This window comes from Camelus dromedarius, chromosome X, assembly GCF_036321535.1.
Source record: "Camelus dromedarius isolate mCamDro1 chromosome X, mCamDro1.pat, whole genome shotgun sequence".
NCBI classification, from domain to species: Eukaryota; Metazoa; Chordata; class Mammalia; order Artiodactyla; family Camelidae; genus Camelus; species Camelus dromedarius.
The window spans coordinates 59,296,269-59,319,571 of record NC_087472.1 but is presented as its reverse complement, the minus strand read 5'-3'; the positions used below and the strand labels follow the sequence as shown (position 1 = coordinate 59,319,571).

Sequence of the window (23,303 nt, the reverse complement as noted above, 5' to 3'; positions counted from 1 at the left end):
TGAACCCAGGACTTAGTGTATGCTAAGCATACGCTCTACCACTGAGCTATACCCTCCCCGACAAGTAGCTTTTACTATGTGTGTGTGTGTCTGTGTGATATAATAAAAAATAAATATCTAGTCCCTGTCCCTGGTTACTGGCACACAACTCCCTTGGAATCTCTGGAGTGACTGAGTCTTTTACATGCTAACAAGATGACTGGTGGCTGGGGACCCCCGGATAGCTTCAGGATGTTGGCTCATCACCAGAAAGATGGAGACTTAGCTACAGGGTTAGAACTCTTGGCCACACCCCCTGGCTGCTAGAGAGGAGAGGGGCTGGAGATTATCCGCCAATGGCCAGCGACTTAAACAATCATGCCTACATAATGAAACTTCTATTAAAAAAAATCTTTTAAAAAGCTTTGCGTTGGTGGACATATCAAGGTGCCAGGAGTGTGGCTGCGCCCAGAGAGGACATGGAAGCTAAACACACACACACTCCCATACCTTGCCCCATACATTTCTTCCATTTGGCTGTTCCTGAGTTGTAACTAGTCATTAAGTTTTCCAAAATTCTATAAGCCGGTCTGCCAAATTATTGAACCTGAAGAGGCAGTCATGGGAACCCTCGATTAGTAGCCAAACTGGGCAGACGTGTGATGTAGGGACTCAATGCTAGCAACCAGGATCTGAAGTGAGGCCAGCTTTACAGAAGTGAGCCCTTTAATCTGTGTCAGAATTGAGTTGAGTTGAATTGTACGACACCCAGTTGGTGTCTGCAGAGAACTGAACTTCTTGGTGTAGAAAAAACACCATACATTTGGTATCAGAAGTGCTGTGAGTAAAAACAGCTCGGTTATTATAGTGGCTTTTCACTAGGTAACAATGGTTAAAAATCCACTTCACCCTTTACTGTGTGATCTTGGGCAGGTCAGAGCTTCACTGGGCCGTACGTAGTTTCCTCAACTAAAATATGGAAATGCCACCCTTGACTCCAACGGATTATGGTAAGCATTAAACAAGAGCCCGATGTAGAGTGCCTTATATACAGTAGGTACTTGATCATCTCTAGTGACAGAAAACAGAGTGCTAAAATTGCACTTTACGTTTCTGAGAGGGAACCAAACACCTCTTCAGTCTATAACCCAAAGATAATGATGTGCTAGTGTGTGTCAGAAAGTAGTTGGGGGTGAGTGAAGGATGCCTCAGTGGTCAGCCAAGTGACTGCAGGGTTGGTTAACAGTGATACAGTTCAGCACCACGCACCTTATCCCAGCCTTCGGCTATAGTGAGTTGGAAGCCCAAAATAGCATATTAATAAGTGGGCCTTGGGAATAGAATACTAATGACTGACTTCTTTCTGCCTCAATGAATTTCTGTATGCATTTGCCAATAATCAATCATCTCAGTGAAAGAAAGTGAGTGAAAAACATTGAGAAAAATAACTTTAATTTTCTGAACTGTGAGATACAAAATTGATCATTTTCAGAATAAAACTGAAAATGACCAGAATAATTTTACCAAAATTTTTCTAGAAATAACAAAGTTCTATGAAGTTTATTTTATAGAGTATACCTAAAAGAAAAATACACAAATATCTGAGTAAAGAAATATTAACCTAGGGCTCAGAATACCAGAATATATGTATGGGGGCAGGGAGGGGGAACAGGCAGTAAAGGCAGAATTTACCAGAAAGTTGGAAACAAGAACTCTCTTTTTGAGTTCTCCCTCCCGCCTTAAGCCCAAATGCTTCATGCTCCCAAAGAACCCAATTACGGGAACAAAGTACTGCCTACTCAGTTTGGCTTTAAAAATACAATAAACAGGTTATAGTCTCAAGTTTTATTCAGTTGCTTATACAAACTTAAAGTCATGAGCATCACTTCAGGATCTGAGCTTTTGATGTCAAGTGCTTTAACTAAGCAGTTTAAGGCCTCCTGTATTTTTCCACATTCTTTCAGCTCTTTTCCACGCAAGACAAGAGTCTCATAGTCGTTTGCAGCCTCCACCGCCTCATCCTGGGGAGAGTCAACCAACTGTTCTCCAGACAAAGGCTCAGGGTCGCCAGGAGAGGCCTCCTGACCCGGAGCACCGGGCATAGGTGAGCTTAACTGGCTGGACTTATTTTCTGAAGGCAGTGTTTCTCTGGAAGGATCTTCTGTAGCCTCTGGGGCTTCACTGCTGCTTTCCTCTGCTCCTTCCTCCAGATAATCAGCAGCAGCCTTTGCTTCACTGCCACTGTCAAGTCTTTCCTCCATATCCTCCACGTGGTCTAAAACCACATTAATAAGAGACCTCCTAGAAGCTAGGGATCTTCTAGAGTTGATGGACTTATTTATACTATTAGATATTTGATGTGAAAAGAAGCTTCCAGGTAGACTGAGGTCATTTTTGGGAGTTGAAGCATCAAACTGTTTTACAGATAAAGACGGGAAGGGAGGTGTGCTGAATGGATTGGGGCTTGAAGTATCTTTAAAAGTATCACCTTCATCTTCGTCATCTGAATTGATCCGTCTAGCTTTACTTCTGACTTTCACATTAACCACCTCTTCTTCTGGCTCATCATCTTTCTCAGAAAGATCTACACTGAGACGTGCTTTGCTGTGCACAGATTCTGGTCGAGAATTAGCTGCAGAGACATACAAGCTATTTTCTTTCTCCACGTGCTCCAAAGACTGACTGGAAAGATTCTGTCCATTATCTGCAGAGTCTTCCAAGAAAAGATTGAAGTCACATGCATACTGGGGTGAAGATGCTAATGGTTCCTCTTCCAACTTGGCCTCATTCTCTGGAGCATCCTGCAGTGCATGATAGGATGCCGATAAGTCATCATCAGCTATTTTAATAACAGATACATTTGATTCTCTACTTTGATATTCTTTTGTTGTGGGATTAGCAGGCCAGGAAGTACAGTGATGGAAAATCTCATCATCCTGTAGTTGATCTAGGTTTGTCCCAAGATCAGCTCTGACTGACTTGCTCTGTAGATAATTAGAACTTCCCAGAGGGCTCTCTTGTGGTGCCTCCTGCGTAGGGCCCTCTCGCGGTAACTCTTTTTGTAGTGCTGTACCCGATGAAGAGTCAGTCCACATTTCTTCCACATTTCCACACCCCTTGGGTAAAGAAGCTACAAAGTCAGCATCAAATGTACTTTCACGTGGGTGCCTACCATCTCGCGGGATGGTAACATTTGTCTTTATACTGGAGAGATCTTGTTTCTTGCTCTCTTCAGGTAGATCATCAATGATTACACTTGCCATTTGGGAACTGATTTCTTCTTCCTGGGTGTGATGAGTAAGTAGAAAGGGTGAAGGCTGAGGCCGTGGCTTATTGAATTCAGGGCATTTCTTCTTTGTCTGAGAAGGAAATATAGATTCTCTCAGCCAGACCCCCTCATTGCCAGTTCTTTGTCTTTCCATTAAGAGCTCTGTATTTTGAGACTCTGTTTCAACAAGGAATTGAGCTTTCTGAACCCTCTGTTGAATATAGTGAGAGTCCTCTATCACATCAAGCTCCTCCTTAACAGATAGATCATGTGTGTACATCAAATCATGGTCTGAGATTCCAGCTATGCTCAGAGAGTGCAGGTAGGCAATATGTTCATCGAGGCTCTTGTCAGATCTCCTCTGAGCAGCATGCAAAGACTGAAGCTGCAGCTGGGTTGCAGAGTTCTGAAAATCCTCGATTGTAAAGAGCTCTCTCAGTTCCTGTTTACTGAAATAGCGGAAAGGGTTCTTCTTATCACCAGTAGTTTGCCTTATTAGTGAGTCCTTGAAAACTTGTCTTCTGTATATTTTTTCCTCTACAGTTCCACAAGTGATCAGCCTGTAAACCACAACATTTTCCTTTTGTCCAATTCGGTAAACTCTATCCACAGCCTGAGCATCAGTTGCGGGATTCCAGCTAGGGTCAAAGATGACCACTCGACTTGCTGCAGTTAGTGTGAGGCCAACACCACCCACTTGCGTGGTAAGCAGGAAAACAGAGTAATCTTTGTTTTGCTGGAATAGGCTAATCCTTTTCTCTCGTTCTACAAGATGAGTAATTGTTCCATCGATGCGCAGTATCTTAAAGCACCTGTTCTTTAAGAGGCGTTCGATGATGTTGAGAATTCGTCTTGACTGGGAAAACACCAGAGTTTGATGCCCTTCATCTCGCAGCCTTTTAAGCAGGTCCATGAGAAATATCATTTTTCCAGATTCTCCCATCAGTGTATCATCACTTATTTGAGCAATATGGTCCACATCTGAGGTATCTTCCCCTTCATTTTCATCTGCAGCAGAGAAGTTGACAGCCCCTAGATTCAGCAAATGACATGCCCGTGCAGACAGCAGCCTGGGATGATCACACAGCTTCTTTAAGACACCGAGCTCAGCCAGAGGTGAGCGCGTCTCCATTAGCAACTCCTTGATATGATCTAGAGACACGAATTTCCTGTATATTTCTTCTTGTAAAGGTACCAGGCGTATCCAGATAATTAAATCATTTTTCCTGGAAAGGGAAGGCATTTCACAGATGGCGTCAACATCTGGATTCTTTTCACTAAGTCGGATCTCTGGGTTGCTTGACTTTTTCTTCTGTACCTCTTCTTTTGTCCTCCTGAGAAAATAGGGCTTTATGATTGCCATTAAGTTTTCAGATATTTTAAATCCCAAGGCTTTTTCCCCTGGGGTAGCATCCTTCTCTCTTGCTCTAGTAATAGGATTTTCATACTCCATTTTAAAAGTTTTTAATGTTCCCAGCAGGGACCCTTGACAAGCAAAATCAAACAGGGACCATAGTTCTTGTAAATTATTCTGTATTGGGGTTCCTGTGAGGAGGATGCGATTACTGGCGGGGATTGCACGAGCACATATGGCTGACTTAGTAGATGAGGTTTTTATTTTATGTGCTTCATCAAGGATGACATAGTCCCACACAAACTCTCGGCCATTTGAGCTGGAAAGTTGCTGCCAATTATTGATTAACATTTGGTATGTGGTGATAATGACGCCATTCCTCTGCTGAATCCGACTGAGGTTTCTGGTACGTTCATCCTTGCTCGGACCATGAAAGGTTTTAACTCTCATTCCTGGAGTCCACTTGACAAATTCTCTTAGCCATGTACTGATCAGACTGGTTGGCATGATCAGCAGCACGTGGTTCACAAGGGAAGCATCAAACATCCCAGAAAGGAAAGCAATGATCTGAACAGTCTTTCCTAATCCCATATCATCTGCCAGGATGCCCCCTCTTCTTCCATCCCTGTACAGGCTATAGAGGAAAGCTACGCCTTCCTTTTGGTACTCAAAGAGCTGGTTGTGCAGCTCTCGATAAAGCAGCAGGCCAGAACTGCACACATCTGTGAATTCATCATCTCCATGTTCCGCCAACTCCTCCAAGGCTTCTTGTATTTTTTGGATTCTGCTCATCACCTTTTCATTGGGAAAAATGTCCTTTGCCAAATTGAAAAGTTTAAGTGCTTCTTCTAGATCTCCATTCTTAGTCGCTTCTTTGGCCTCTTTCACATATCTATAAAAAATAATTTAAAAAATAGGTTAAGAGAGATTGATACAAGATTAGAATGAAAGGAAATTGATTGAACATTCAGTCTAGGAACACTTCAGAGTCCATTTCGGAATTCAAACCACAGTTGAGCTCTTAATATCCTTGATTCAGCATGGGAAAGATTAGAACAGAAGATGCCAATGAAAGCTGGCATCACTTAAAGACACAAATATCCAGCAGACACTGCTAGCAACAACTTCAGGCACTAGTTGTCGGAAATGTATATGCAAAGGTTACTGGTTCCACAGTATTAAAAAAAAAAAACCTGCCACCCATAAGAAGTATGGAGTGATTTTTTTGTAAAACCAACCACCCAACCCATACTGTGGGAGCATGGAAACAGGAAGATACATGAGCACTTCTCAGGTCTTATTTTTCTGGATCCCTGTGACACATTTCACACCACCAATAATCCTCTCCTTACAATTCTTTCCTTCCACTGGATTCCTATAGATGCCTCCTGGTTTCCTCCCCCATCACTGGCCATTTCTTCTGTGTCCTTCTTAAGACTTATTCTTCCTCCCACAGGGCTCAGTCTAGGGTCCTCTTCTCACTCCTTTTACTCTCTCCTCATCCTCCCCCAGGGTTTCCACTCCCCTCTATGTGCTCATGACTCCCAGAGCACTCTCTCTAACCCAGGGCTTGCCCTCAAGCTCTAGTATAGACCCGTATTCCAAATGCCTTCTGGATATCTCCACTTGAAAGTTTCGCAGGCATCTCCAATTCAGTTAATCCCAAATTAAACTTATAATTTTCCTTCTAAAAACATGCTTCTCCATTTGTGTGGTAATAAATGACACTACCATCCACTTAGCCATACAAACTAGAAATCTAAAGATCATCCTTGACTCCATCCCAGATATGAGTCACCCTTGACTTCTCCCTCTTTTTACCACCTTAGCCAATAGTCCCCAAGTCCTACCAACTTTATTTCCCAAATATAACCTGTCTTTCTCTCCCATCTCCATTACCATTACTGTGGTCCAAGTCACCATAATCTCTGGGCTGGATAACTGCAACTTCCTACTCACTGGTCTCCCTACAACCACTCCTGGCCCCTCCAAGAAATCCTCTACATAGCAGCCAGTGATATTGTCTTAAAACATAAAAGAAATCTTGTCACTCCTCTGCTTAAAATTCTTCAGTGGTTTACAGTCGATTGATTTTGAAAGGATCCCAAAACAATTCATTGAGGAAAGAATAGTATTTTCAACTGAATATCCATGTGCAAAAGAATGAAACTGATCCCCTACCTCACACCATACACAGAAATTAATTCAAAATTAATCAGAGACCTGAATATAAGCACTAAAACTACAAAACTCTTAGAAGAAAATATAGGTGTAAATCTCCATGCCCTTGGATTTGGCAATAGTTTCTTAGATATGATGCCAAACACACAAGCAACCAAATGAAAAAATATATTTGGCTTCATCAAAATTAAAAACTTTTTTAAAAAATTAAAAACTTTTGTGCTTTAAAGGATACCACCAAGAAAGTGAAAAGACAACTCAAAGAATGGGAGAATACTTGCAACTCATGTGCCAGACAAAGGATTTGTACCTAGTATAAAGAACTCCTACAACTCAATTAAAAAACAAATAACCCAATTAAAATGGGCAAAGAATCTGACTAGACATTTCTCCAAAGGAGATATATAGATAGCCAATAAGCAAATGAAAAGGTGATCAACATCATTAGTCACCAGGGAAATGCAAACCAAAACCACAATGATACCACTTCATACCAATTAGGATGGCTAGAATCAAAAAGAGAAAATACCAAGTGTTGACAGCAATGTGGAAAAAGTGGAACTCTAATAACACTGTTGGTGGGAAAGTAAAATGGTGTAGCTGCTTTGGAAATAAGTCTGTCAATTCCTCAAAAAGTTACACATAGAGTTACTATGTGATCCAGAAATTCTATTTCCAGGTACATACCCAATAGAAATTAGAACATTTGATCACAGTAAATCTTGTACATGAATGTTCATAATAGTATTACAAAGCCAAAAGGGGAAATAACACAAATGTCCATCAACTGATAAATGGATAAAAAGCGTAGTATACCCATACAGTGAAATATTATGCAGCCATAAAAAAGAAATGAAGTACTGATTCATGATACAGCATGAATGAGTCTTTTTTTTTTAACTCTGGATTCTTTTTTTATTGAAGTATAGTCAGTTTACAATATTGTGTCAATTTCTAGTGTACAACATAATGTTTCAGTCATACATACACATACATATATTCCTTTTAATATTCTTTTTCATTATAGATTACTACAAGATACTGAATATAGTTCCCTGTGCTATACAGTATAAACTTGTTGTTTATCTATTCTATATATAGTAGTTAGTATCTGAAAATCTCAAACTCCCAATTTATCCCTTCCTACCCCCTACACCCGCTGGTAACCATAAGTTTGTTCTCTATGTCACGAATGAGTCTTGAAAGCATTCTGCTACACGAAATAATAAGCCAGTCACAAAAGGCCACACATTTTATGATTCCATTTATATGAAATGTCCAGAATAGGCTAATTCATAGAGAAAGAAAGTAGACTAGTGGTTGCCAGGGGTTGGGGATAGAGGAGATCTGGGGACTGGGTCAGGGGGATGGTGACAAAAGGGTAAGGAATTTCTTTGGAGGAGATGATGAAAATGTTCTAAAAATAATTGTGATGATGGGTGCACAACTCTGAATATACTAAAAAGTTATTAAATTGTACACTTAAAAAAAGGGTGAAATGTATGGTATGTGAATTGTACCTCAATAAAGCTGTTAACAATAACAAGAAAAAAATCTTCAGTGGCTCCCTATGGCCTACAGAATGAAGTTTAAGTTCCTAAGCCCAGCATTCCAAGCCCTCCCTTATATAGCCAGGAAATGCTGACCTCTCTTCCTTAACTTCTGCCACTTCCTGCCTCAGACATTTTATTTTAACCCCTTATGCCTGTCATACTACTTTGTGTCCTCTAACGCTTAGGCTCATGCCACCCTCCTCTTCTGAGCACACTCCTCTCCTTTCACCAAGCTGACCTCACTGACAGTGATTCTCAATGTTCTGTAGAATCTCCTGGAGGGCTTGATAAAACACAGACCACTGGACCCCAACACCAGATCTTCTGATTCTGCAGTGAGGCCCCAAAATTCATAGTTCTACAAAGTTCCCAGATGCTGATAATGCTTGTGGTCCAGAGACCACACTCCAAGAGCTGCTTTAAGATCAGGCCTCACCTGTGGGTCCTCTAGGATGCCTTTCATCCCTACCCTATCCCCCAGCTGGATTAGGTGTTCCACTTCAATACTCCCCTATGTGTTCACCTCTGTCAGTACATTTAACACATTGTATTAAAATCATTACAAAACAATCTATCTGTATTACAAATGAATGAAACAACCTTACTGAAGGGTGAGAAGGAAAAGGTGCTGACCTAAGTAACCTAGGAAATGAAGTCTGTAAGACTAAAACCAAAAGAAATGCTATAAACAACATAAATGTGTACGCTAGTGGATAAAGTTGTTTCCCATAGGGGTACAGGCTAACAGTTCTGATACTGCAATGCATGTATACTAGAAATGAAGAATTAAGTAAATGGATGGCAGATAGTGGGAGCCAGGTTTCTCACTGTTGGAGTGGGAGTTTACAGATTAGCAAGAGGAGGTTAGAATGATCCATGGGGTAATGAATCAGAGTTGGAGACATCAGTAGAAAGCCATGTTCAACACAGATACAGACAGTTACACTTAGAAATATTTGTAGACACATGTACACACATGGGTTAGTATACACACATATTTTCTTGCTCTGTCAGCTGAGAGGGCCTAGAAGCAAAGAAACCTCAGTAGCAACAAGCACACCTAACACCCAGATCTTGGTTTCTAATACCATTCTTCAATAAAAGGAAGTAGGGCTCCTCAGAAAAATGGCTGATTCTAGGATGGACTGTAGCAAGAAATCTATAAGATGAGCGTGGCGTATCTTGTACTGTCAGAAAGTAAGGAAGTGCTTAAAACAAACAAACAAACAATACCCCACAATGATGGGAGTGTGTCAAAGAGATACAGGAGCCAAATGAAAGAGCTCCCAATGGCCAAAGCTGGAACAATTTGAAAAACAAATAAAGTAGTATTGGATTATAACCCAAAGTATAAAATAAATATCTATGGGTCCATATTAATATAAATGAGTGAATAAATAAATATAGGAGATGAGACAAATCTCCTATACAGAATAACTTCAAATAATTTATGTAGATACTCCACCCTCAAGGAGATGGAGCATAATTCCCACTCCCTAAATTTGGAGTGCACATAGTAACATCCTTCCAAAGAGTACAGTATGGAAAGGTGCAGTGGGGGAAAGAGTAACTTTAAAGAGGAGAAACCTGGCAAATAGTACCTCAGCCAGATGATTACAGTCAACATCAACGGTGATAAGTCAGTGGAAAGTATGAACCCTTGATATGATTTGCTGAGAAGTCTGCTCTGTAGTCTTCCCCTCCAAAACCCAAAACCCCAGTCTAATCATGAGAAAAAACATTCACAAATCTCAGCCGGGGGAACACTCTACAAAGTGCCTGACCTTCAAAACTCTTCAAAACTGTCAAGGTCATCAGAAACAGCAAGTCTAAGAAACTGTCACAGGCAAGAATAACCTAAAGAGACAGACTACTAACTGTAATATGGTGACCTAGGTAAGATGCTGGAGCAGGAAAAAGGACATTAGGGAAAACTAAGGAAATCCAAATAAAGTATGGATTTAGTTAATAATAATGTATCACTGTTAGTTCATTAACAGTAATTAACATACCATACTAATGTAAGATGTTAACAATAGGGGAAACTAGGTGGGGGTATATGGGAACTCTCTGTACTATCTTTGCAATATTCCTGTAAATCTAAAACTACTCTAAAATTAAAAGTTTGTTTAAAAAGAAAAAAGAAAAAAAATCATCTGTTTGTGTAGCTGCCTGCTTGTGTGAATTCCTTGATAACTGGGGCTGGGATCAGGTTGTAGAGCAGACACTCAGTAAAAGTCAACTGAATGAAAAGACGAGAAGGAGGAAAAGAGGAAGAAAAGGGCCTGCTAACTACACAACTCTGTTATTCACACCCTGGCAGGTTAGCTACCTACTCCCCCTACTCTGGTGGGCTTTGGAATTAAGTTACATTCCCCATTACTCTGGTCTCGAACATGAAGCCAAAGTGGTGACCGATAGACTCCTCCCACTAAGAGCCAGACCCTGAACCTATTCACTGTTCCCCCTTTCCTCCTGGTCCTTACCACCCCCAGGGTGCCTTCACCTGGTCTTCTGCCTTGGTTTATGTCATTTTTTTATTACTATTAGATTGTCTGTAAGTTCTAAACCAGTAATCTACCCACTATCCTGAACCCATATGAAGCCTGGGCTTCTAACTCCAGCCAGGTCTCCTCCCCAGAGAGTAAAGTGCTGCCCCTGAACCCCAGCTCTGGACCAGGGTCCCCATAAACCATACACCAACCTTTAAAATGGTGACTGTCTGCCTAGACTTCTTACCACCGGCCTAAGACTCATATTGCTGGTTCTTTCTACTCATTAACTGGAACTGCCACATTTGTCAACCTTCTGCCTGAACCACAACTGGAGTTTACAGTATTCCTTGGACGCCACCAATTTTTGGCTAGGTCCAACCCCTGCCCTCAGCCAAACTGCCTTCCCAGTCCCTGAAACACCCTTGTCAGCAGGTCTAATGCTGCTTTGCAGCTCTTACCCTCCACCCTATCTGCTCCAACAATGAAGTGGGATCTAGGACAGCATTCTTTCCCTATAATGGAATCAGGCGGGAAAAGTAAAAACTGCTTTTTATAGCACTGCTCTGGATACCTGGTTATTTACAAGACTACATTGCTTTCTGTAATACAGTTTGAGCCACTTAACTCCTAATCCTGGGCTTAGAAGGAGAACATGTCATTTTTACTACATGCTGCAATCATGTCTCCTAATGATCTGGGGAACTCAGCTAACACTTCATGGGCTCAAATATTTTTCCCAAAATTGCTCCCCTATTCTCCTTGGACCTGGCTGGGGAGAAGCCAGGCCTGCTTGGGAGCCAAGAGAACTAGGGAAGAGTAACTAGTTCAGGAGAAAGAACCTCCTCTCAAGCAGAAGGACAAGAAGAAACACAGTATAGAGTATGAGGGGAAGAATGTCAGTTTTTATTTTCAATTACCAAATAATTTTTAAAAGATACTTATATGTGAAACTCAAACATGTTAAAGAACTATTCAGATGCAAAACTGTTAACCCAAAAGAGAGATTTTAATTCCATAGCAAGGGACAATAAAACAATACTCTTTACATTTTAATGATTGTACCTGAAATTACATGCCTAGCATATGGTTCCCTTTAAGGATCATTTTAAAGAATATGCAGAAAGATTATATACAAATAGCTCCTGGAGGAAGAAGATGCAACCATTAAATACGGGCTACAAGTCCTGTACCTACAAAACTACCCTTTCATTGGCAGAACTGCCCAGCTGCTAATTCCCTGGGTTCTAACTCCACCTAAATGTCTTTGCCTTAAGAAATCCTGTCCAAGTGGCCATTTAAAACCATCTCAGCTCAAAAGCTCTTTCTGTTTCCCTGGATGCAAAATCTTCTTCAACCATAGGCAACTCAATAATCCCATCCCACCTTCCACCCTTCCATTCCTTGGCTGATACCTTGAGAAGACTTTCCTCTCCAGAGGGACTGCCAGACTTAAATGTTACAAAGTTTTCCTACCCAGAGAAACCAATTAGCCATCCTATACCTATACCCAAAAAGGGTAAGCCCAGCTAAACACACCAGTGTTTGCAAATCAGCAGCTGAAAAGACAAAAGCTTAAACTGCAGAGACAAGCACTAGGTTTTCCTTAATCTGGAGGGCCCTTTGGAACAGTCCCTATGATGTTCCTCTGGAATGTGACAGGACAGGAAACTGAATGCAAAGACTCTGACCCAATAAAACTTCATGGGCTTCACATGCAGAGTAACTGGAAGTTGCTCTTTTCTAACCTGAACACCAGACACCAGGCCCCTGGTAGGGGTATAGGAGCCTGGTCCTGTTAATCTCAGTCCACGTGAGTAGAGTTATCACTGTCCTTTCCACAAGAACTCAGTTCCCCTCTCCTGATCCAGCTCCCTGATAAGGAGCTCCCTTGTCAAGGTGCATATGGGTGCATAAGACACAATTGATTAAGTCTTCTGATTCTCAGTCAGAACCAATAAAACATGTGTGGCTGATGCAAGAACTGCAGATGACCTGAATGTCAAAATTGGAAACTGATCCATCAAAGCCTGGATCGTACAGAAGAAAAAGCCTGGGAGATGGCAGTCTTTGGGCCTCATTTCCAGGGATGGTTATTTTAATCAAAGTGGAAAATAATCATAATCACTTATAAACTTAATATTATTAAATAGCAACTTCTGTAATAAATTAGAGAATATGGCTCACATTTCAGTCAAATAGCAAGTACTATTAATTATTTAATAATTAGCTTTTCCCTGCTTAGCCCCATTTGTGAGATAGACATCTAAGAATAAAAAAACAAACAAAAAAAAACTCCTACATTGCTTTACTCTTAATAGCCAAAATCTGGAAACAATTCAAGTGTCTACCAGCTTGGATTAACAATCTACGGTACATTCAAACAATAGAATACTACTTAATAATAGAAAAGAAAGAACTAGCATATGTATGAAGACAAACATGAATTCATACATGTAGGAATCCCAAAAACATGCTGAGCCAAAGAAGCCAGGCATTAAAGTAGAAGCAGTGTGAGTTTTACTTATGTGAAGCTCTGTAATAGGCAAAACTAATCTGTGGTGGAAGGCATCAGAGCAGTGGTTGTCTCTGGAGGTAGAAGGTGGGAGTGGGAATTGCCCGGGAAGGGGCATAAGGGAACTTTCTGGAGTGATGATAATGTTCTATACCTTGACGGGGGTTTGGGTTACATAGGTGTATGCATTTGTCAAAACTCTCTAAATGTACACTTAAAGTGTGTGCATTTCTTGTTATGCAAATTTTACTTCAAAAGAAAAGAAACCTAAAATATTGAAATCTAGTTAATGCTATGTATGTTGAAGTAGGAGGAAATACCCTGATGTCTGCAATTTACTTTGAAATGCATCCAAAAAAGAAGATTGATTGGTAGAATAGATATGTGATAAAACAAGCAGAGTGAAATGTTAATAGTAGAATCTGGGTGATGGGTCAAAAAAAGGCGGGGGTCCTGCTTTGCCCATAGATTGCTGCTTCTCAGTTCAAAGGCACACATGACTGGGAGTCATAACTCAACATACTGCAATTTGGCTTCTTACCCAAGCACCAACCACCCTAATGGAACTGTTTTCACCAAGGGCACCAGCAACCTCCATACTGCTAAACCCAATGGCCACTTCTTGTATTTATCTTTCTTGATCTTTCTGCAGCATTTAAAACCACTGACCAGTATCTCCCTCATTAAGTTTTCCCTCCTCCTTGGGTACAGTGTCACACAACACTATCTCCAGGATTTCTTCCTGCCTCTCTAACCATTCCTTCACGGTCTCCATCTTGAATCCCTCCCCCTCTGCCTGCCCCATATAAATGTTGGTATTTCCAAGGATCTTCCTGTTGTCATTGCCTTTCTGACTCTATATATTTTCCCCGAGAAGATTTTATCCACAGCAGTGGCTTCGTACTAGCTTGAATAGCATCCCCCAAAATTTCATGTTGACCTGGAATCTGTGAATGTGACCTTATTTGGAAAACAGGGTATTTGCAGGTAGAATCAAGTTAAGATGAGGTCATACTGGATTAGCGTGGGCCTTAATCCAACGACTGGTGTCCTTATAAGAAGTACATCTGGACACAGAGACAGAGAATGCCATGTGAAGACAGAGGCAGAGACTGGAGTGATGCATCTACATGCCAGGGAACTCCAAGGATTGCCAGCACAACCAGAAGCTAACTGAGAGGCAGGGAATGGATTCTCTCTCACAGCTTCCGAAAAGAAACTAACCCTGTTGACACCTTGATTTCAGACTTCTGGCCTCCAGAATGATGAGAGAACGAATTTCTGGGGATTTTTTTCTTATTGTGGTGAATTTGATACAAGATAAAAGTTGCCATTTTAACCATTTTAACTGTACTTCAATGGCATTAGTTATATTCATGTTGTAAAATCATCACCACTATCTATTTCTAAAACTTTTTCATCACCCCAAACAAAAACTATGTACCCATTAAGCCATAACTCTTCATTCCCCTCTGCACCCAGCCCCTGATAACTTCTACTTCCTGTCTCTGTGAATTTGCCTATTCTAGGTATCTTATACAAGTGGAATCGTATAATATTTGTCCTTTTGTATCTGGCTTATTTCACTTAGCATAATGTTTCCCAGGTTCATTCATATTGTAGCATGTGTCACAATTTTACTCCTGTTTAAGTCTGAAAAATTAATCCATTGCATGTAAATACATTTTGTTTTTCCATTCATCTGTTGATGGACACTTGGGCTGTTTCCACGTTTTGGCGCTTATAAATACTGCTGCAATGAACACTGGTGTATGAGTACCTGTTTGGGTCCCTGTTTTCAATTCTACTGAGAACATACTTAGGAGTGGAACTGCTGGGTCATACAGAAATTCTATGTTTAGGTTTTTGAGGAGCTGCCGCTTGTTTAAGGGGATGGGTGTGGGTAGGTGGGAAGTGGAGTGATCTGGAAGAGATACAATAATTGATTAAGAGAAGGAACAGAACAACTGATCAGATGGGGCCATTTTCTAATATGAGGAAACTGAGACTCAGCATGGTCACAAAAATTGTCCAAAGTCACACAGCTGGCAAAGCTAGTGGCAGAGCTAGAATTGCAACTGAAGCCTGAAAACTCCAAAGGCGCTGCTCTATCCGTCATTCCACCCTGCCTCCATATTATATTTTTCCCAGGCCTACCATCAAGGTCCAAAGATCTGCTTTCACTCCCTCCACCTCCACAGTGTTCCAGCAATACTAAACTCCTACACTGCTCTGAAGGGGCCATGCTTCCCCTTGCCTCTGAATCCTTACACAGAAATCTATTGTCTAGAATGCCATGTACATCACCTTCTTCCCCACAGCTTAGCTAATTCCCATTCATCCCTTAAAAGTTAGTAAAGGGCAGGGGGAGATGACAACGTACGGAATGGGAGAAAATGTTTGCAAATGAAACTGACAAAGGCTTGATCTCCAGAATATATAAGCAGCTCATACGACTTAATGAGAAAAAAACAAACAACCCAATCCAAAAATGGGCAGAAGACCTAAACAAGCAATTCCCCAAGGAAGACATACAAATGATCAATAGGCACATGAAAAAATGCTCAATATCACTAATTATCAGAGAAATGCAAATCAAAACTACAATGAGGTATCACCTCACACCAGCCAGAATGGCCATCATCCAAAAGTCCACAAATGACAAATGTTGGAGAGCCTGTGGAGAAAGGGGAACCCTCCTACACTGCTGGTGGGAATGCAGTTTGGTGCAGCCTCTGTGGAAAACAGTATGGAGATTCCTCATAAGACTAGGAATAGACTTACCATATGATCCAGTAATCCTGCTCCTGGGCATATATCCAGAGGGGACCCTAATTCAGGATGACACCTGCACCCCAATGTTCATAGCAGCACTATTTACAATAGCCAAGACATGGAGACAGCCTAAATGTCCATCAATGGATGACTGGATAAAGAAGAGGTGGTATATTTATACAATGGAATACTACTCAGCCACAAAAACCGACAACATAACGCCATTTGCAGCAACATGGATGCTCCTGGAGAATGTCATTCTAAGTGAAGTAAGCCAGAAAGAGAAAGAAAAATACCATATGAGATCACTCATATGTGGAATCTGAAAAAAAAACACGAACAAAGCATAAATACAAAACAGAAACAGACTCATAGACATAGAATACAAACTTGTGGTTGCCAAGGGGGAGGGGGGTGGGAAGGGATAGACAGGGATTTCAAAATTGTAGAATAGATAAACAAGATTATACTGTATAGCACAGGGAAATATATACAAGTTCTTGAGGTAGCTCACAGCGAAAAAAATATGACAATGAATATATGTATGTTCATGTATAACTGAAAAATTGTGCTCTACACTGGAATTTGACACAACATTGTAAAATGACTATAAATCAATTAAAAAATGTTAAAAAAAAGGGCAGGGGGAGGATATAGCTCAAGTGGTAGAGCACATGCTTAGCATGCACAAGGTCCTGGGTTCAATCCCCAGTATCTGCTCTAAAAATAAATAAATAAATAGACCTAATTACCTGATTTTTGTGTGAATTCTCCTGATCTTTAAATGGTAACTGAGGCATGCATTTGTTGGGTATGCCCATCATCATGGGTTTTTATTCCTTTTAAAATTATTACATTATTTTTTAAAATTGTGATAAGAACACTTAACGTGAGATCTACCCTCTTAAAATTTGAATTATACAGTATAATATTGTTAACTCTAGGCACTGTTGTAGAGCAGATCTCTAGAATGTATTCATCTTGCATTCATGTTATTCACTAGAAATTGAAACGTTATACCTGAACAGCAACTCCCCATTTCCCTCTACTCCCAGTCCCTGGTAACCACCATTCTACTCTCTGTTTGCATTACTGTGACTATTATAGGTACCTCATGTGAATGTAATCATGTAGTATTTGTGCTGTAACTGGCTTATTTCACTTAGCATAATGTCCTCCAGGTTGATCCATGTTGCCAATGCATACATTATTAAAACACTTGGCAGGGCAAACAAAACTTATCTGTGAACATATCTCATGGGCTGCCAGTTCGTGACCTCTGGTTTATCTCAGAAAAAGTACCATCAACTTTGGCTGCATCTCCTCTCCAAATGTTTTCTCCTCCACCCCCCACCCCCCCAAAAATGGTAGGCCTAGGGCTCTCAGGATAGGAGCCTACACAAGGTTTGGTTTGAGGCTTAACACTGTCCATCTATGTATTCTGGTTCACCTCAAACAATTAAGACTTTCTGTAGTATTTATTATCTGTGTCACTGGCTTTGGATCCCACAGACAAGAACTATCTGGACCAAACCATACGGCCCAAAAGAGATCCAAGGTACTCAGTGCTCATTTAGGTCCTTTATACACTGTTACAAAGAGAATATAAGCAGGCAGGAAGAGCAAGGCTTATTCCAAAGTGGGTAGAGGCAGACAGGGATCTAGTTCCCCTCCTTTGTGACTTAAGACTTGAAAAATTTGGTTGAACTGGGCAAATACCCTTCTACCAGAATAAACAGAAGATAGCATCCTATTACATGTTAACAACATGACCTCAGAAAGCAGCTGAACTTGCTAGCCAATTACTCCGGAAGAAGCAGCTAATTAATAATTATGCCAAAATCAAAATTATCTTTTTTTCTGGCGCAGCTGATGTGCTTTGGTTTCCAGATGGATCATACCAGCCAATGCTCCTCAGCAGGAAAAAACAGTTTCATTATTTGGGGGAGCATTTGGTGGCTAACATCCTGACTAGCCCTTTGAGATAAAGTCGAACTAAAATTGAAAAATTCTCCAGGAACAATATTAGGTTCTTTTATGGTAGGTATAGATCTTTGGTACCTCCAGCCCCTGATCTTCCAGCCCAAGATTAGCTGGTTAACCACTGCACTGGAGTGCAAAACTCTGGGGCTTCAAGCAAGCATTTAATCCCAAATTGGCACATACCTCGGGATGTTTAGAAATTCTGAACACTCAAGTTTGCTTTCAGTTCACCTTCAGGACACCTCAGTGGGGACGTAGATAAGCCCTTCTATTAAGACAGGAATATAAATACTATGACCTAGGTGGTGTTTACAATAATAACCATTAAATTGAATATTTACATTTTACACATTTTCCTATATGTCTTATATTCCAGAACAAAAACGTTAAAAAAGGTTACTTGCCCATCCTAGTGGGCAGATGATAAGCTCCATCACCAGAAGAAGGTGAATGTGAAAGCCTGCTGAGCAGACCAAAAAAAAACCAAGACAACAAAACACAATAGCAACCATAATCCTCTTCACCTAGCAAATGCCTGAAGCATGGGTGTCTTATGTTACAGGAAAGAAGAATTTAGACTCAGTTCTATTCCACTGATCTGTGTCTAACTTATATAAGCACCACACTGTCTTGACTACTATAGCTTTGTAGGAAGTTTTGAAATCAGGTACAGTGAGTCCTCCAACTTTGTTATCTTTCAAGATTGTTTTGGATATTCTGGGTCCTCTGCATTTCCTTAAGACTTTTATAATAGCCTGTCAGTTTCTGCAAAACAAAAACAAAAACAAAAACAAAAACAAAAACAAAAACAAAAAACAAAAACAAAAAACCCAGCTAGGATTTTATAAGATATTGCATTGGAATTTGTCTATCGCTCTGGGGAGTACTGCCATCTTAACAAGATTAGATCTCCCAACCGGTGAACACTATCTTTCCGTTTAATTAGGCTTTCTTGAACCTCTTCCAACAATGTTTTACAGTTTTCAGTATGTAAGTCTTGCACTTCCTTGGTTAAATTTATTCCTAAGCATTTTATTCTTTGTGGTGCTCTTGTAAATGGAATTATTTTCTCAATTTCTTTCACTGTTATGTCTAGAAATACAGTTAAATTTTGAATATTGATCTTGTATCCTGCAACTTTGCTGAACTCATTTATTAGCTATTACAGGTTTCTTTTTTTTTTTTTGTGGATTCACCAGGGTTTTCTACATAAAAGATCCTGTCACTTGCAAATACAGATAGTTTGCCTTTCTTTCCAATCTGCATGCCTTTTATTTCTTTTTCTTGCTAATTGCCCTGACTAGAACCTCTATTATATTGAATCATAAGGAATTATAATATTGAATAGAAATGGTGAAAGAACCCAATCAAAAATGGGCAGAAGACCTGAATAGACATTTTTTCAAAGACATAAAGATGGCCAACAGGCACATGAAAAGATGCTCAACATGACTAATTATTACAGAAATGCAAATCAAAACCACAGTGAGGTATTACCTCACTCCTGTGACAGACAGAAAGAGCAAGTGGGTGAGAGAGAATGGACAAGTGGGAGCAGGTATTTGACAGTGTGAACAGGTGGGTGACAGAGAGAAGGGGGTGGTAGTGACAGAGACAATGGGAGAGAGGGAGAGAACAAGAGAGAATGAGTGTCAGAGAGAGTGAGTGGGTGACAGAGGTGGGTGACACAGAGAAAGAGATAATGGGCAACAGGAAGAAACAGAGGTGGGGAGGGAGGGAGGGAAGGAGGGAGAGAATGCCAGACAGAGAGAAAGAGGGGGCAACAGGGGGAGAGGGACAACAGAGAGTGGAAGCAAGCAGGGGATACTGAGAGCACAAGGGATGGTGGGTACCAGAGGAGAGGGTGGGCAAGGGAGGAGCTGGTGGGCGGGCATCGCCAAGGGGGAGGATGGATGACATAGAGTGTGTGACAGAGTCACTGTATGTGACAGAAGATGAAGGTGTGTGACAAGAAAAACACATATACAGAGACCCTGTGACAGCAAATTTCAGTTTTCTTTCATCTCTTAGGCAGGAGAGGCAAAGAAACAGGGAAGGAGAGGGACAGAAAGGGGAGAGGAGAGAGGGAGGGAGAGAGAGACAGAGAAACTGTGAGAGGAGGATGGTGCCAAGGAGTAGAATGACGAGCAACTGAGAAGACAGAGAAAGCAATGCTTTGTGTGAGGGGGTTTTGGGGCGGAGGAGGGGTTGGAAGAGGGTGGGAGAGACTGAGAAAGATCAGGAGAAATCAAAGAGGGATTGTTAGAGTTGAACGGCTCATGGGAAATGGGATGTCAGGAGAGACAGGGAAATGTGACAGAAAGGTGGGGACTGTGAGGGTACAAGATGATGACTGTGAGAAGAGGGGCTTTTTGAGGGGGTTGGGTAAGAGACCATTTGCTCATGCTCAGAAGAAAGTACAAGGGAGCAGTGAGACAGATGCCAGTGTGAGAGGCAGGGTTGGGGAATCAGGGCAAGATAAGAGGCCCATTTGCTTGCGCAGGGAAAGGAGGGGGTTGGGGACTAAAGGTCTTAAGCCTTATCCCCATTTTCCAGATGAGAAAACTGAGGCTCAGTAGAGTCAGGGGACTTACTTCAGGTCTCCCAGCTATCAGGTGGCAGAGCCAGAATTTGAACCCTAAATGGCCCAGCTCTGAAGCCAGCACTCTACCACTACCACGGTGCCTCCCTGTTTTCCCCAAGTCTTCCTTAAGGAAGTCATGTAACTTAGTCCAAAGGTGTGCTTTTACTCCTCTGTAAGGAGACCTTCTTTTAACAGCCTTAAAACATTCTTTCTTTTTTTTGAAAAGAAGATGGAACTATTCCACTGCTCCAATTTATTTCTTTGTATTACAACAAAATTTAAAACTTCTGCGCATCAAAGGACACAATGAACAGAGTGAAAAGGCAACCTACAGAATGGGAGAAAATATTTGCAGATCATACACCTGATAAGAAGTTAATATCCAGAATATATAAGGAATTACACTTCAACAACAACAAAACAAACAACCCAATGAAAAAAAATGGGCAAAGACTTGAAAAGATTATTTCTCAAAAGAAAATATACAAGTAAATGGTCAATAAACACATGAAAAGATGCTTAATATCACTAATCATTAGAGAAATGCAAATCAAAACCCCAATGAGTCAGAGGGGCAGTATAGCTCAATGGTTGAGTGTGTGCTTAGCACGCACGAGGTCCTGGGTTCAGTACCTCCGTTAAAAAAAACAAGTTACCACTTCACTATCATTAGGATGGCTAGTAACAACAAAAACACAAAACTAGTGTTGATGAGGATGTGAAGACATTGGAACTCTTGTGCACTGTTGGTGGGAATGTAAAATGGTGCAGCTGCTAAAGAAGACAGTATGGCAGTTCCTCAAAAAAGTAAAAATAGAATTACCAAATGATCCAGCAATCCCACTTCTGGATATATACCCAAAATAATTGAAAGCAGGATCTCTCCACACCCATGTCCACAGCAGCACTATTCACAGTGGTCAAGAGATGGGAGCAAACCAAGTATCCACCAAGAGATAAATAAATAAACAAAACATGATATTATGCATACAATGGAATATTATTCAGTCTTAAAAAGTAAGGAAATCCTGTCACATGACACAACATGGATAAATCTTGAGGACACTATGCTAAGTGAAATAAACTCGTCACACACACACACACAAAAAACAAATTCTGTATGATTACACTTATATATAAGGTCCCAAGAGGAGTCAAATTCACAGAGAAAGTAGAATGGTGGTTGCCAGGGGCTGAGGGAGAGATGAATAAGGAGTTGTTGTCTAAAAGGTACAGTTTTAGGTTTGCAAGATGAAAAGAGTTCTCGAGATGGATGGTGGTGATGGTTGAACAACACTGTTTATGTATTTAACACCACTGAACTGTACACTCAAGAATGGTTAAGATGGTAAGTTTTATGTTGTATTTTATCACAATTAAAAAAAATTAAATGCTCATTTTTCAACACAAATGTCTTCTCACGTGAGCTCACTGACCCTTGTAGTTGGCTATTCCCTCCTGTAGTATGCCTTGCCCATTATACCTCTTAGAGCACTTATCAACCAACATAGCAATTATGGTTTACCTATCTCTTTTCACAACTATATCATAAACAACCTGGGGGCAAGGACAGTGTTTTACCCTCTCTGTATCCCTACCAAGGCTGGAAAGACCCAAGAAAGGCTTTTGGGGGACGATCTTAAAATTAATGTACATTTCTGTATATACAAAAATCATTGAGAGACTATAAAAGGAAATATCTTACCATATATAAAGTGAATTTTATATCTTTAATATACCAACATATATTTTATATGAAAAAGAAAACTATCTCCAAACGGAAAACTATCTCCAAACTATCTCCAAACGGAAAAAGAAAACTATCTCCAAAGGTTGAACCTTGACCGAAAATGTATACGTTAAATTATAAAATCAAAATATAATAGAAAATAATATTTAAATTTAGTAATAATAATATAACGCATCACCAATTTTTACATATTAAAAGGAAATGGATTTCGAGATGGTAATTTTGAACGCTGTAGACCCAAGAAAGGCCTGGTCGATTGAAGTTCTGGCTCTTCAGGAGTTCATACCGGAGAGTTATTTGACCCAGCATCGGGGCTCCCCAGGCTTTAGAAATCTGGGGAGATTTCCACGCCTCCCTCTGAGAACATCCACGCGCGTCTCACAAAGCTCCACCTCAGCAGTTTGGGTCCCTGGAAGAGGACTCCCCCACACACACCCCCAATGCCGGCCAGGGCCCGTGAGCTAGACCCGCCCAGCGGCCCAGACATACCTCAGGTAACGGGCAGCCTGCTCTGGGCTTAAGGCCCCGGCTTCCGCAAACCCTCGGGACGCCTCCATGACCCTCAGATCGTGTTCCGTTTATCTCGGCTGGAGATTGAATGTCCCTCGCTCCCGCCCTGCGCATGCGTCCTGCGCATGGAGGCGGGGCAGGGCCAACCGTCAGCGTAGCGGCCGGCCAATCCGCCGCACCGCTCCCTGGGGCCACCGCCCGAGCCCCGCCCACGAAGGTCGCGCGCCTGCGCCTACTCGCGCTGGAGTTCAGAGGCGGTCGCCGCGCGGGTGGCGCGGGTGTATTGCGTCATCTCATTGTGTGTTGTGTTTTTCAATCCAATCCAAACCTCGCTGTGGCGAATTTGTATATGTGCGTGT

At 41.2% G+C, this 23,303-nt stretch overlaps 1 protein-coding gene across 1 annotated transcript; it reads right to left on the bottom strand.

Moving 5' to 3' along the window:
• Window positions 1-1,414: 1,414 nt before the first annotated feature.
• ERCC6L (ERCC excision repair 6 like, spindle assembly checkpoint helicase) lies at window positions 1,415-23,050 on the bottom strand. The gene is made up of 2 exons (XM_031446407.2): window positions 22,924-23,050; window positions 1,415-5,493 (listed from the first exon to the last, which is right to left on the bottom strand). Exons 1-2 carry the CDS (start codon window positions 22,989-22,991, stop codon window positions 1,818-1,820), a joined length of 3,744 nt encoding a protein of 1,247 aa, XP_031302267.1. The 5' UTR covers window positions 22,992-23,050; the 3' UTR covers window positions 1,415-1,817.
• Between the last annotated feature and the right edge of the window lie 253 nt (window positions 23,051-23,303).